The sequence below is a fragment of the Pyrus communis genome, chromosome 8 (assembly GCF_963583255.1).
Source record: "Pyrus communis chromosome 8, drPyrComm1.1, whole genome shotgun sequence".
Lineage (NCBI taxonomy): Eukaryota > Viridiplantae > Streptophyta > Magnoliopsida > Rosales > Rosaceae > Pyrus > Pyrus communis.
In genome coordinates this window covers 2,223,423-2,239,781 of record NC_084810.1, presented here as the reverse complement: position 1 = coordinate 2,239,781, position 16,359 = coordinate 2,223,423, and the positions used below count along the sequence as shown (strand labels likewise).

Here is a 16,359-nt window from a genome sequence, read left to right as displayed (position 1 = left end):
GATCTTATGGTTTAAGATTAATTTTATACTTTACTAGAAAAGAATGAACCTGACAATCTATCGTCCACGATCACGTGTGTATTCATACTAAAATACGGTTGTATTAAGTATGAACTAATACTATACATATTTGGTCGTAGTTTCTTGCCACCTAACTGCAGCTCTTAAGCATGACGAACCACAGAAAATTAGTAATCATAAATTTGACATGTCTAACTATAACAAGTTATGCAGATTAAGCCAAGCATTGCTAAGGTTGGAAGGGATAAAAAAAATAAACATACGATGAAATAGACAAAGGACCTCAAAGATCTGAAGGGCAGCAAGAAACACCTTGGATTGGATGGTTGGGTGGCGATACAAGCTAGGAAAATGAAAGGGAAGGAAAGACAGTGACAAGATCTTAGCCAGGACACTAAAGTGGATGAAATATGAGATTTTTTTTTTCTACCCAAAAGTGAAAAACTTCACATCAATATCAACAAGTCAATTTGTATTTTATTTTTTATATGATATTTGTGAACTGGTTTTCTATTCCTCTTGATGGAGAAGCCTATTTATAGGTTTTGAGAGTGAATCACCACCATTCATTTTTTTGGTGAAGTGAGTGGAGGTTGTAGGTGAAGTAAGTTGATGTTGTAGGTGAAGTAAGTGTGTGAGGTTGGTGAAGTAAATAAATGTTGTAATTTGAATACATTGGTTAACATTTATTTTACTGAGATTTCGATGTCTACAATATTCTTTTGGATTTTTATTACAAATGATCTTTAAATTGACCCATCTCATCAAGATAATTTCTGAAAATGAAAATCAATCAATGTAGTCCCTGAAAATAGGTGTTGCAAATCAATGTAGTCATTTCGTTACAATTCCGTAAAAAATTCTGTTATATGCTAATGTGACACATAAGTGGGTCCCAAAAGTCTAATTAAATATTACCATGAAAAATTAAAATATTTAAAAAAATTAAAAAAAAATTTTAATTTTATACAATTAAAACTTTAAAACTTTGTTTTTCACCTTTTTCAATTCTTCTCCAAAACCTAGATTTGACCTCTAATTTTCCTGCTGTCGTCTTCCCCGAACCACCACCCCGTCTTCTTCCCCATTACCTGTATTGAAAGACTTTCAATCTTGATTTTGTTGCTCTAGGAAACCCTCATCAAAACAGAAGTTTCCCAAAATCTCTATCTCACCAAGGTTTTCAAACCTAACAACAAATAAGCAAATGTCTTTCTGTCCAGCAGATTGAGATTTTGTTTTCTGGGTTCAATTTGCCAGCAAGATTTCTTACTCTTTCCCCAAAAAAAAAAAAAACATATATATATATATATATACTAAGAACCCAACTGCAATTCAGAGTTGATGAATCTATTAAGAGTTGTTTCATGGTTGCAATAGGACTCTTGTAAACTTTGATTTATCTATACGGTGAAATGAATGTAGGAAATCATCATCTTCACAATACTATTTCTCTGCATCACATATTTTCTACAGGTTTCCCTTTATTTTTTTGGCTTATGTTTTTTGGATGAGAGCCTAACAAAAAGCTAGGAAGAAAAGAATGGGCAACTGGGTCGATCCGAGACCAAATGCGGCGGCTGCGAGGTGGTGAGTTGCATCCAGGAAGCCCAATCCTCATCCACCAACCTGTTTAGTTCCGCCCAACCCGCAAACCACTAGCCTGCGCACGCCTAACTTGCAACCCAAAGTGACTCGCGTTCTCGTGAAACCACCGCTCTCAAATCCCATCCCATCGCTACCTCGTACCATCTCGCACTAGACCACCATAATTCCCAGACTTCCATGCCTGACCAACCGTTCATGTGCCTAAACCCAGATTTATTTCCGCCTGCCACAGTCACTGACCATCGTGTTTGAAGCAGATTCAGAATATAAAAAAGGAAAATCAAAAAACAAAAAATTCCTTTTTAATTTTTGTTTTTAATTATATAAAAATAAATATTTAATTTGACTTGTGACACTCAATTATATGTCACATCAGCACATAACAGAAATTTTGATGGAATTGTAACGGAAATACTGCATTGATTTATGGAAAATGATCCGGCGCGCCGGATCCTTTTCCTAGGGATCTTAAGAATCCCGTGATCGGGATCATCCATCATACATCGTGCAGTTATAAATCATTTTAAAATTTAAAATTTAAAATTAAATATAAATAGTATCTAACAAAAAATGACCGCACAATGTTCAATAAACAGTTGCGATCACGTATATCGATTAATTTTTAATTTCAGGAAACATCTTGATGAGGTGGATCAATTTCCAAAACTATTTGTGATAAAAATCCTATTCTTTTTAGGGAAAATATTTGGTATATGTATTTTATTTATGATATGTTACATGATTCACTTTTATTACCAATAATGGCCTCTTTGTTACGAACTTTATAATGTGACAAGCAAATTATTCTACATGCTTCATTTGGTTGTAGATGAGTGCTAGGTTCAGTTGAGCACATGCACACAGACTGATTTTGATGGTTTATTCTTTATAATTTCTGCAAGCAAGGATGGTCAAATTCAACTCAACATGTTAAATAACTAGTCATAATATTTCTCTGTTGTATAAAGATGAGGCCTAATTATTAGAGATAATTTTTACTCTGACCTTTCGTACCACATCACTTGTTCGTCCAATGCACACATAAGAGTGCCTCATGCATTTAGGTCCCACACATATCCGTTTTCGTCGACCTAATGCAATACGCTACTCTTATGTAGACTTGGACAAATGAATAATGTAGCATGGAAGCCACTACTTAAGAATATATGTTTTTAGCATAATTAACAAGTTTAACTTTCAATGAAAAATTTATGTTGTCATGTATATATACTGTGCAAATGTACAAATACATGTCAGAGAATCGACGGACACCGAGTGTACATCAGAAGCCACATGCCCACATCACCCCAAGTACTTGAAGCCCAATCCCAGAGGTGCTTTGGAAACACATCTTATAACAAAAGATACCCACAAAAACACAAATAACATCCAAAATTTTGACACCTTAGATTTTTGGTTAGGCAAAACAAAAGAAAGGATGGGAGGGGCTGCCTTAGGGCAGGTTTGGTATTGCTGTGCTTTGAAAAAAAACTGCTTCTGTTGTGCTATGAGAATAAGCAGCTGTGAAATAAAGCAGCAGAGTGTTTGGTAAACTTTTTTGTAAAAGTGCTTTTGAAAAGAAAAAAAAGCAGTATTAGAGTGTTTGGTAAACTTTTATGTAAAACAGATGTGAAAAAAAGCCGATTTTTCAAAGCTAGGTTTTGCAGTTTCTTGTTTTTGGCTTTTTTTCATCCAAAACTGTGAAAAAAAGCTGAAGCTGAGTGTTTACCAAACACAAAAACAGCTCCCAGCTTTTTTTGATAGTAGCTTTTTTCAGAATCACCTCAGTACCAAACCAGGTCTTAAGAGGGTGTTTTCAAAGCTGAAAAAAGCAAAAGAAACAGAAAGAAAATCATGTTCTCACTAAGAGAAGAAGATACTTTGCCCAAAGTACAAATCAAAGATCATCCCTTTGACTACCTCGTTTGTCTATCTAGGATTTTTACCTGTTTGATTTTCAAACGAGGAAGAGTTTTCCAACATCCTAGCACTAGAGATTCTGAGTTTTTCTTTTTATTTATCGGTTGAGCATCAAATTTATTATGTGTTAGTCGCAAATGTAGAGTTAAAATCATTATGGACGCACAATCTGAGTTGGATAATAATTTTGAGAAATAACCTTTCATACATGACATGTAACTTCAATGGTGGAGCATTTATCTATTCACAATTAGAGTGAGAAACTCATTCTCTTTTTTCTTTTTCCAAATTGAAGAAACAAATCAAGGAGAAAGAGAAAACGACAGTATGAATTTCACCATGCATAACCAAAACTTCATGATGAATGATGGTGGGACATGAGAGTGAGGAAATACATTTTACATCAGCCGGCCATGAACCACAAAGAAAGAGGACCGAATTTATGTACAATTTGACTAAGTTTTCTCTAATAATATGAAGTTGCAGATGGATGTTCCACGTCACGTTTTACCAAAGGATAAGGTACAAGTCATGTAAAAGAAAAGGGAGAGATTGGAGAGAATCATGCATGTATCCACATTCATCATAACTGAATCCGATTAGATGGTGTCCTCTTTGGTCCCACTTTGTTGAAATTTTTCTGTGAGGAAACAGTTACTAGTAAAAAGAAAAGTATTCGATCGAGTTGTAGGGTAGTCTGTCTCTTCCCTCATTTCCTTTTGCCCATCACTCTTTCGTAAGTTTAGCATTTGTTTTTCTCACAGTTCTTGCACTGTCCCAGGGTGATGCCATTTTGACATGCATTAGCCAACGTTTAGGGTCCCTTGATGATATCATCTTGCACCACCTATTCGTCATTTTCTCATTATAATATAAAGAACTAGTCTCACTAGTGAGACTACATGCAATCACTTATAGAGGTTACTCAGTACCTTTCTAATGTGAGACTCAACACTAGCCGACTCAATATACTATGTGTTTGGGTTGGCTCTAATACCATTTGTCACAACCTAGATGCCATATCAGCACTACATCCGTACATCGAGCTTGGTAAGACTAGTCACTAGTGAGACTACATGCAATTACTTATACAGCCCAAAATGACCTAGTACTTTTCCGTATGTGAGACTCAACACTAGCCAACACAATATATTATGCTTTTGGGTTGGCTCTAATACCATTTGTCACGACCCATATGCCTTATCAACACTACATCGAGCTTGGTAAGACTAGTCACTAGTGAGACTACATGCAATTACTTATACATCCCAAAATGACCTAGTACTTTTCCATATGTGAGACTCAACACTAGCCAACACAATATACTATGTGTTTGGGTTGGCTTTAATACCATCTATCATGAACCAGTTGCCATATCAGCACCACATCGATCTTGGTATGACTAGTCACTAATGAGACTACATGCAATTACTTACACAATCCAAATTGACCTAGTACTTTTCCGATGCGAGACACAACATCGGCCAAGCACAATATGGGGTGTCGCGGTCATATCTATACATGTATGACTGTATATGAAGGAGATTTGGCCAAATGCCATGCTGGTAGAAAAGTGGGCCGTTTGTATGACAGCTCTATGTGTTTTAGACAAATCGTTGCCAACATATATTGGGGATGGTTGGCTATGAGGGTAGTGGAAGCTTCACTAGAGTAGTGGATTCGATGGGGTTTGTGAGGGATTCCCATTTGGCATTTGGGAGATGAAGACTCTGTAGTTTTCATTGGTGTGTTTAGCTGTCTAGCTTAATAGTTTAATTAGATAACCTTGAAATATGAACAATTAAGTAGTATGATAGGGGAAGAAGACACAGTCTCCCACATATAGCATGTGTGTTAAGATTAGTCAATTAATAAATCAAGCCCGGAGAGCTTAATCCAAGAAATTACTTTGTTCAAGATTAGGGATTAAACAATGTTAATCGATACTTAGGCTCAAAAACCTAGGAGATCGCGTGGGGTTGTGAATTGTGTTAAGCTAGGATTAGGGACTCTCAATTGCCTAGCAAGATCCTACCTTTATGTGAACTAAGGTGAACTAGTTTGGTCCATGTCTTGTGTTCTTGGATTAATTTGAAATATTGAGTGGTTAATTTGGCTCGTGACTTGTATACTTGTGATGTATTGGTACCTTGAAACTTACCAGCAAAATACCTAATTTTGTTGCTCTGTTATTTAACTTTTATTTATTGTTGTATTAACAATGTCATACTCATTCGTAATTAACGAAATATATGCTACTCAACAAGATTTAAACATGAGAGTGAGTGAGAAACATGGAAGAAAGGAGGGGCACTTAAGAGCTAAAGAGAAATTATTCATTATTTAACAAGGAAAACTAATAAAAATAGCTTGAAAACTTTGAGTTTTAACGATAAAGACAAAATAAAAGGTAAAGTGATAGTACCAGGATTGATTTTTTAGTGTAAAAATGTGATTTTTCGTTAAAATAAACAGTACCAAGAGTTTTTCGTTAAAGTTCCTTATTTAATATGATTAATGCAATAATCTTATAACCAAAAAATGAGTGAGAGGGGGCACACGTCCCCCAAGGCATCACCACCCTCCGCCCCTGATATATCATATACCATATCTCTCTTCTTAAACGAGACATCACACGAGGAGATAGACTGAGGTCTTGCATCCCCCAAAAAATACAAATCTAACGTTCAATATTTGCATAAGCAAGTGTTTTTATGAAGGGGGCATTTTTCAAGACACAAACTTTACATTCATCCAAAATATACGAAATGTGAGCTTGCATATTAGCAAGTTGAAATTATCCAAACTGATACCCCCAAAACTGGGACAAATGCCTTGGTTCTCATGGACACAAGTCTTGATGGAGTCAAAAGGGCCTCAATTTTGCATAGCAATGTAACCTAGTGTTCAACTAAAAAGCAAACCATTGAAGGTTTTGAGGAGATATTTGCATGCAATTGCTTCTTAAGTTGGACCACAAACATTCTTCCAATCTCCCACACCTCAGCAATGAACTTCCATTGGAGAAGAAACCCCATTTTTCTTATACAAAAATACACCCTCTATGAAACCCTATAAAAATCTATGGCTATGAATGTCTCAAAGCAAGCACACCACATTGGGGTCAACATTCTTGACCTATACAAAAAAAGCCCTCCAAACATTCCTACCAATTGTGCAAACACAATCACGTATTATAAAGTTCGCAAGAAGTCAAGTGTTACTTAAATTTACGTTCTAGTGATATTTCGTACTATTTGTAAGTAAGAGTTCTTAAATTCGATTATCGTAAAAAACAAATTCGAACTAAGTTATTGTTAACCTGCCTTCTTATTTCAAAATCAAAGAGATCAGTCAGTACTACGTATTGTAACAAACTCCCAAATGCATTAATCTCTTTTATCGATTTCTTTTGTTGGGTTCTTTGACTGCTTGGGTTTTAGATCAAACCTAACTTAGAGAGAGAGGGGGCAGAATTTAGAGAGAGAAAGCTTGGCAGGGGCAGTGTGGGAAGTTGGGTGTGAGTGGGTGACCAAATATAATCCAAAGCCACAGCCCGAGTGCCCATTCTCCCCAATTCCCAAGCAAAGGGCTGGGTCGGCCTTGGACTTTGGGGTAAAAAGCCTCTCGACACACAGAGCCAAGCTCACTCCTCTCTCTCTCTCTCTCTCTCTCTCTGTCTCCCCTCTCCTTCCTCTCACTCTTATACCACTCCACTTTATTCTCTCTTCAAAATTCGATACTTTGCTCTGTACCCATAACGAGGTTTTTCTCACAGACAACTCCCACACTTTCACTCTCTCTCTCTCTCTTTGTCTTGATTTATACTTAGAGGGCTGTGTCCTCCTCCTGTTTCTTCCCCTTCGAGTTTCCTCTGTTTTTTCTCCTGCCAAACACAGAAGAGAAGTGCAAGAGGAAAGTACCTCTGTTTTTTCTCCTGCCAAACACAGAAGAGAAGTGCAAGAGGAAAGTACCCAGTTGGATATTTCGGATTTTAACTTTCTATTTGGAAGCCGGGAAAATAAAATGCCCATTTGGGTTCTCTTCATTGATTGAGAAACAAGGGGCTTTTCCCACTACCCATTTTTGTTCTTTTCTTCTCCTAACCAACTCACTGAGCTTTTCCCATTGTTTCCCTGCAAAAAACCAGAGCTTTTGAGCCCATTTTTCTGGGTTCTTTTTCTTCTTCTTGGGGTTTAATTTTGTTGGCCTTCTTCTTCTTTCTCCATCCGCATTACAGACATCCATTTATGAAGCGGTGAAACAATGAGAGATGAGAATTCCAAGAAAAGCAAGGTTCGATAAAATGCCACCACTTTTCCAATTTCTTCTGCATTTTGGTTCTGAGATTGCTGACTTTTTTGAGCTAATTTCTGAAGCTTTCATGGCCCAAGACACTGGTCAAAAAATGGTTCAACATCAAGAGCAAAGCCGAGGACTTCGATGCAGACGACGCCGTTTACGGAGGTTATTGTCACATACATGCATTGATTTGGATTTTATAAGAGTTTGGGATTTCTGATTTGGGAACCTTGGATTTTACATCAAGATAAAATAAAAAAAAGGGATTTCTCTGCATTTTTAGATTCTTCTTTGCTCTGAACACTCCTGCAATGCTCTAATCTGCATCACTGCAATTTTGGGTAGAGAAAATTTCAGATTTTAATGGACCCTGCAGCTTCAAGATCTTCCATTTGTTTTCTTCCTCTTTTCTGCAGCAATTTCTTTTAATTATTATTAATATTATTATTTTCTTCATTTATTTTGTAACTTGAAAAATGTTCTTATTGTTTTGTTTTGTTTTCTTGTGGTGGTTTTTGAATCATTTGAATGTATCAACAGTGGAAAAAGCTCAGCTTTAACAACTTTATGGGGTTATCTTTTTCAGGTGTTGATGGAGAGTGGAGGAACAACCATTCAGAGAGGGAGGCATGCACAATCAAGAAAAGCAAAACAGGTTCAGTTCTAATTATTCAGTTTTTGCTTTGGACCACAACATTCTTAGCATAAAAAGATAATCATGCTTTCTGTTTAGAGTCTCCTAATTTTCTGGCCAATTCTTTAATCTTTGACTAATCACCTCTTAAACCCCAACTAAATCCACAGAAAGATTGAGCAAGAGGCATTCGGATAGAATCCGGCGGGGTAAGATTGATATGGAAGCATCACAGGTTACAGATGTACATAATTACAGGTATGAAATGAAACCAGCATTGTCTTGTAAATTAGTTGTAATTAAGCACTTCTTCTTTGTGGATGAAAAGGTTTAAACCGAAATTTTCGGGGTAAGAGCCTTCTCTTGTATGTGAGATTTATGGTGTTCAATGTGGGCACAGGATCTTTGTAGCTACATGGAATGTGGCTGGAAAATCTCCTCCGAGTTGTTTGAATCTCGAAGATTGGCTTCATACCTCTCCACCTGCTGATATTTATGTTCTTGGGTAGGTTCTTGCATATCTAGATATGTTCTCTCTAATCTGTGCAACGTTTTTGTTTGGTAATAGAATCCTCATCCATCCCTTTGGTTTCCAGGTTCCAAGAAATAGTTCCTTTGAATGCCGGCAATGTTTTAGGCGCGGAAGACATCGCGCCAGCTAAAAAGTGGTTAGCTCTTATAAGGAAGACTCTAAATAATCTTCCTGGAACAAGCGGGGCTTTCCATACACCTTCGCCAGTAACTGATCCAATTGTAGAATTAGATGCGGACTTTGAGGGATCGGCAAGGGAGAAGGCCTCCTCTTTCTTTCATCGCAGGTCCTTTCAATCCTTGAGCCGCAGCATGAGAATGGACAATGACATGTCAATGCCGCAACCCAGACTTGATAGGCGATTCAGTGTTTGTGATCGGGTTATGTTTGGGCACATATCAAGTGATTATGATCCCAATTACAGATGGGGTTCCTCTGATGATGAGAATGTACCTGGTGATTCACCTGTTGTGACACATTATTCACCAATGTCCAACAGTGGGTCTTTCTCAATGGAGGATAGAGATAGACAGCTAGGCCACTCGAGATACTGCTTGGTTGCCAGCAAGCAAATGGTTGGTATATTTTTGACAGTGTGGGTAAAAAGTGATCTTCGACATGATGTTCGCAATTTGAAAGTGTCTTGTGTTGGAAGAGGATTAATGGGCTATCTCGGAAATAAGGTACACATTTTTCTTATGAAATGTATTTCGTACTTCCAGGAGATGCAGCAATCTTATTGTCTTGAGTTTTCCAGGGTTCAATTTCCATTAGCATGTCTTTGCATCAAACAAGTTTTTGCTTCATCTGTACTCATCTCACCTCTGGGCAAAAGGAAGGAGATGAACTTCGTAGAAATTCCGATGTCATGGAGATCCTTAGGAAGACAAGGTTTCCTCGGGTTAATGGCATGGGAGATGAAAACTCTCCTCAGACTATACTAGACCACGAGTAAGCCCCTGTGTTTGTTGAATTTCTCTAATTATCTGCTTATCTAAGTTTTTCCCTTCTTTCTCTTTGAAGTTTAAAATTTCTAAGAAACTAGCCTTGGAGAAAATTTTAAAACGAAGTTTCCTTGTGCAGTCGAATTATCTGGCTTGGGGATTTGAATTATCGCATTGCCCTTTCTTACCGCTCTGCAAAAGCTCTTGTTGAGATGCGCAACTGGAGGGCATTGTTAGAGAATGACCAGGTATGCAACCTATTCCACTACAAGCACTGTGCTTTTCTTTCAAATGTGTTAATCTCGTGTTCCCCCATGGGACCAAAAAGAAAAGGAAAGAAAAAAAGAGTTGTGGTCTTTTTTGACTTGCTTTAGAATGGCTTGTATCTGAAATTTTGATGGATTATACTATCAGCTACGAATAGAGCAACTAAGAGGACGCGTCTTTGAGGGATGGAATGAAGGGAGGATATATTTCCCTCCTACATACAAGTATCTAAATAATTCAGATCGGTATGCAGGCGATGATAGGCACACCAAGGAGAAGCGAAGAACTCCAGCATGGTACTAACAACAAATCTCTTGTAGAAAAATTTTCGAGAGGAAATCATTTAGTTTTTTAGATTATATGAATATCTAAACATACTTTATGCATGTGAAGGTGCGATCGTATATTATGGTACGGAAGAGGCCTCCAGCAACTGTCTTATGTTCGTGGGGAGTCAAGATTCTCAGATCATAGGCCAGTCTACGGTGTATTTCTGGCAGAGGTTGAGTCTATTAACCGTAGCCGAATCAAGAAAAGTATGAGTTGTTCCAGTTCCAGAATCGAGGTAGAGGAGCTGTTGCCACACTCCCATGCATACACCGGCCTCAATTTCTATTGAAGGGTGGCCTGTCCCTTCTGAAGCAGAATTTACTGCACTGTTACATCAGGTAATATCCTATGATCCGGTTTACTTACGTATTTTTAGAGTTCACTTTATAGTTTATAATTGAATCTAACGTTCACAGTCTGTAAACAGGAATTCCTACGATTACAAAACACCATAACCGAAACACAAAATTATCCGGAATTCCAACCCCATTTCACCTCCTCAATCATTCAGGTACTTTTCACCATCTTCCCTCATTTTAAACAATCCCTCAGCATTATTTCCGATAACACGAGCAAAGGGTTTTCTTTACCGCACAAAAAATGTCATTGTCATGAAAAAGATCGAATCTTTATGCCAATAACGCTTCCAGTAATCTCCAGTTGACTTCCTAATCATGCATGAAAATATCGAACATGTACTGCGCATATTTTTTTCGAAAGCATGGGCATAAAACGTGTCTTCTTTCCCGATTAAAGTTGTATTGCTGAGAAGATCTCTTTGTCTTGTTCTTGCTTCTTATCAGTTGAAGATCTTCTGGTCCCCAAATTGCAAGTGGGCACAAAGCAATTGCTGATGGTGATAAAGACAGACTGTTTTGCCCACAGTCCAGAAGAAGGTTGGCCTCTCACTTTCTTTCCCTTTTCACAGTTTTTGGCTGCAATTTCCTACATTCTTCTTTGTCTAATTCTCCCCATACTTTTCCTCATCACACACACACACAGAGCAGGCAGGTACAAATTTTGGGTGAATTTGTTGACACCTTCTAAGTAACCCCACACGTTTACAGGTTTTAGTTCTTTTCATCCCCAAATTTCCCAATTGGCAAATTTGGAAGTTTCTGGCTTGGTGGATTTGAGTGATCTTGAGTGATCTTGGTAATCAGGTAAGATTATGGAAATTGAATGTTGCTTTTGACTTTATTGAATTGTTTGGGTTGGAAATTAATCATAACGGAAATGTCATTGCAGCAGTATTCCAAACTAATCAAAAAGTTTTATGTTGAAAGTTAATAAATAGGCATAGTAGTGCGTGATTGACTTAAAATACTACTACAGTAACATTTTTGGTATAAGCAAATTTATCTCTTAAAAAGAGCTTGAAACATTCATAAGAATCATAACTAACTACCTTCTTGATTTTCTTTTTGCAGGATGAGCTGACCCGGGTTTGGCGGCGCCACCAAGTTCGTTTGACGTCTAATCTGTTGACTAATTATTTTTTAATAAAAAAATAAGATAAAATCATTGAAGTTTTCAGTGTAAAAAAAAAGTAGAGGAGAAAATCATTAGTGTCAAGCTTAGCTTTATTTTATTTTTTATTGAAAAGTGAAGTATTTGTATGAAGAACAAAGAATTCCGTCTGAATAAGTTTATTAAGTTTGGATAGTTGACAGTCTGTACTTCATTTTTCACGTCAAGTCTTTATAATAATGAATCTTAAACATAATTGTGTTAGAAACTTAGAACTAGTTCGTTACCCATAAGTGAAAATAATTATTTTATTTTATTTTGTCGCATTGGGTACAGAAAAAAGTGGTGAGATGTGACAAGATGGGATGGATACTCATTACTGGTGAATAAAATGGGAGAAGTTGAAGGTCTGCTGATTGATTTAAAATTTCTTTTTTCTGTTGCTTGCTTCTAATGATTTTGCCTACGCAAATAAACAAATAATTTTTACTTTTTGCTCTTTTTTTCACCAATCTTTGGGTCTTATGGTTGTACCAGAATAGGAAAAAACAAATTGATTCGTGAGGGCAACCCTATAGAACGTGGGTTTCCCTAACCTACAACAATCTTCTCAAAAGTCTTCTCTATAGCACGGAAATACTGTCACATTGACATTTCTTGTTAATCATATAATTATATGTATAAGTTTATCTTCACATAACGTTATATCATTGAAACGAGACATCACAAGGATGATGTACACCTTTCATGTAAGTTGTTGTCCTTCAGCTGGTCATTATGTTCAAATTCCAATTGTACCCCCATGAGAACAAAAACAACTTACATTTTCTCAAACAAACTTAGAACATAGTTCGCTCGTTCTATGTGAGAAGTCACGTGTATCAAATTGTGTTTTGTATGCTTATGAATTATCTTTTGCATGTGGTCCAATATCCTAGTGTATATGGTGTTAGGTTTTCATCTATGCGTCTTGGGTTGTGTTGGAAACATGGCCCAATATACTAAGTGTCATAATACAAATAGTTTAAAAATTGAGAGTTTTAACGAAAAACTCCTGGTACTGTTCACTTTAACGAAAAAATCACATTTTTGCTCTAAAAAGTCAATCCTGTTGCTATTTACTCACAACACCATTTTGTCTTTTTCGTTAAAACTCAAAGTTTTTAAATCATTTTCATTAATTTTCCTTTAAAAAAAAATTTCAAATATTCAACCACTTATATTATGATACTTAGTATACCGAATTGTATTCCAACACACTTTAATATCTCTTCGCAACTTGAAGTGCCAAGACAAAGAAAAGTGGGAAGTAAATGTACTTGTTGTAGACTCTGGTAGATCAGATTTCAGACCTGTGTCTGCAGAGATGGGTGCAATTTATTGACCAACAACAACCCATTTTTAGTACGTACACGTTTTCAAAATACAATTTAAATTCCATCAAACCAAAAAAAAAAAAAAAAAAAAAAAAAAAAAAAAAAAAAAGCCAAATCTCATTCAATATCATTTGAGCTAAAACTTTTACTCACCCTATCCAATTTATTTCGAGTCGAAAACAAATTCCTTTTATAATGCGTTTAATTGCATTTTCTGTACAATACAAATATATAGTCTATCTGATTGACAATATGTCGTTTGTAAATTTAAATGCGGTTAATTTAAACAACTACGAGTATTTTTTTAAGGTTAAGTACAAAAAACTACCTAATCTTTTAGGGTAATTCAAAATTAGTCTCAACCTTTTAAAACATTCTAAATAACTACCTAACGTTTTGAAAATTAGACATTTGGTAAGTCACTAGGGACTTTACCAGCATTAAATGATGACGCTACTAGCATTAAATGATGAGGTGGACAAACACTAAAGTTGGGTTTCACTAATCGACGCCTTTGGAGTTCTAATTTCTCAAATTGATCAATTTTAGCTAAGTTAAACCATAAATTTGCTTAGCTAAATAATGTCATTTTGGAAATTCAGATTTTTATAGATGACTTGAGAGTTAACACAAGCTTAATATTTGTTTACGTCATCGTTTACCGATAATGAACCTAATAGATGTCTAGTTTTCAAAATTTAAAGTAATTATTTAAAATGTTCTAAAAAGTTATGACGAATTTAAGATTATGGTAAAGATTGAGTAGTTATTCAAATTTAAAACTTTATTTTTTTATGTTAATTTCATAGCATGGGATGACAGACACTCACTGAAAAAGTTGGAAAATCAAACTCTTAAATAAATATACGAACTTCAAGAAAGAAATAAAATAATAGGTGCTTGTACATTCCCAAATAAAAGAAGAAAAAAATATTAATTAATTGTAGTGACCAATAATACTGCTAGAAGGTGTCATTTTTTCGAGAGATTTTTTAATGTGGTCAGAATATGAGGTGGTACATATATTATTATACAAATAGTAGGATATATGTGATAAAAAATTAATAACTTAAAAAATTAAATTTTCTATTATTTATATAATAACATGATGTAACACTCGTGTTCCAATTACAATAAAAAATTTCTTTATTTTTCCATATAAAACTTTGTTACAGTGTTGGAAGTCTGGTCGGTTTTTACCGAAAGGTGAAAAAGGTTAAAGTTTAACTGAAATCCGCGCGCATGAAAACGGCCCTTGTTCCCAACACCAAGACCCGTCGCCGTCTCATTGGGTTTTCCGTGCTCCACTGAACCTACTTTCCTTTCTTATCTCACTCGCTCAATGTGCGCGTGCACCACAGTCCGTTTGGTTTTGGAACTTATCCTCATGTTTCAAATTCATCATACTTTTTGTTAGTTTTCCACCATTAAAACGGATGAAAATAATCTTCAATTTGACGGAAGAATTGGCATATCTTACAATTTAGGAGAACTAAAATGTTTTAGAAAACTTAGGAACGACAGTTTGTGAGAGTGTTTGACATGCCAAGTGGTTAAGCTTTTTAGCCAAAATAGTATATGGGATTGGTATAACTTCTCATTTTGATCTTTCAAATTGAAAATCAATAGAAGCGGTCTATGTGTTTGTCCATCGTAAATCATTTTGATCATTCTGTGAAAAATCCGTCAACACCATCGTTAAATTGTCACGTGAGCAACCACATTTTAAAGAGTACTTTTGTCAAACTAAACCTTTTTAGCTAAAATGGTCATGAGATTGATATAACTCTTCACTTTGGTTCATGAGTTTGTCCATCATAAATTATTTTAATCATTCTGCAGAAATTTGTTAATATCTTAGTTAAATTGTACGTGAACGTGAAGTAAGCTGAAATGAGCAATGTAGAAGAGAATTGATGGATGAAGTGAAATTTCCAGTTTGATGTACGGTACGTGCTGCTGGCGGTGACGGGGTCCGTTTACACGTGGCAGTAAGCTGGAGTGGGGAATGTAAAAGGAAATTGGTCGAAGTGACAAAAATGTGGCCTACAAATTCTGCCCATGTGGCAACTGAGAGCCCCACAGGATTTGTCGACCTGGACACATCATTCAAGTTACGGAGATTCCCTGCTTCCTGTTATGATTCCTTTTCACTTTTTTCTTTTCTTTCTCGCAGCTGTTCTACATCAATTTTTAAAAGTAAGTGCAAAAATAATAAATATTACGTACACTCATATGTATTTCATAAGTTTGAAGTTATATATGCAAGGACAGAGTCACCGGGCCGAGTCGAAACGGATGCTCGACACAGTTTTGTGGGGGAAAAAAATGTACATGCTTGTGACAATAACAAAATATTTCACTAGCTTACTTGTTTGTAACATTAGCATCAACTTTTCTAGTTAGCAGTACTTCTAACGTTGAAATAGCATTTTTGTTATAAAGTTTTTGAAGAATCGATTGAGAAATCGAATGAGTAAATGATAACATGAGTATTTTAATAGAAAGAGCTAGATATATGAATGGTAGAATATTGTGAAATTTCTCAAATCCACCATTCTTCTGTTGGAATTATGAGTTGGATGTTTTTTTATCATGAAACATGAGTCGGAGAATACTTGGTGTCTTTCATGGGAATGAGTTCCGTACTTGTAATATACAGCTTAACACATATAAACATTTCTTTTAATACATTTGACGAGTTATTTCTATATATGTGTGCTGCATGCAATGCTCTTTTGTACCTTTGCGGAAATGAGTCGAGCAGTGTTCTTTTGTCTAAAGAAATATTGGCGCATGTGTAGCCCATCACTGTATGCTACTGTAGTAGAGATGACTGTAATTTGTACATCTACAGAGGGCTCATTTCATTCATATCAAAAGAAAGAAAAGAAACAGCAAAGTCGAAGTGTTGCACAAATCTCGATGAATTCATAACTTCGAAGACAAAGTTGA

At 36.0% G+C, this 16,359-nt stretch overlaps 1 protein-coding gene across 1 annotated transcript; it reads left to right on the top strand.

Annotated features, from left to right (window-relative positions):
* Positions 1–7,211: 7,211 nt before the first annotated feature.
* On the top strand, positions 7,212–12,364 carry LOC137743470 (type I inositol polyphosphate 5-phosphatase 4-like). Its single transcript, XM_068483365.1, has 14 exons — positions 7,212–7,845; positions 7,929–8,016; positions 8,438–8,506; positions 8,656–8,743; positions 8,886–8,990; positions 9,082–9,700; positions 9,775–9,968; positions 10,101–10,209; positions 10,376–10,524; positions 10,622–10,896; positions 10,986–11,069; positions 11,362–11,454; positions 11,561–11,721; positions 11,989–12,364. Exons 1-10 carry the CDS (start codon positions 7,816–7,818, stop codon positions 10,845–10,847), a joined length of 1,677 nt encoding a protein of 558 aa, XP_068339466.1. The 5' UTR covers positions 7,212–7,815; the 3' UTR covers positions 10,848–10,896; positions 10,986–11,069; positions 11,362–11,454; positions 11,561–11,721; positions 11,989–12,364.
* The last annotated feature ends 3,995 nt before the right edge of the window (positions 12,365–16,359 follow it).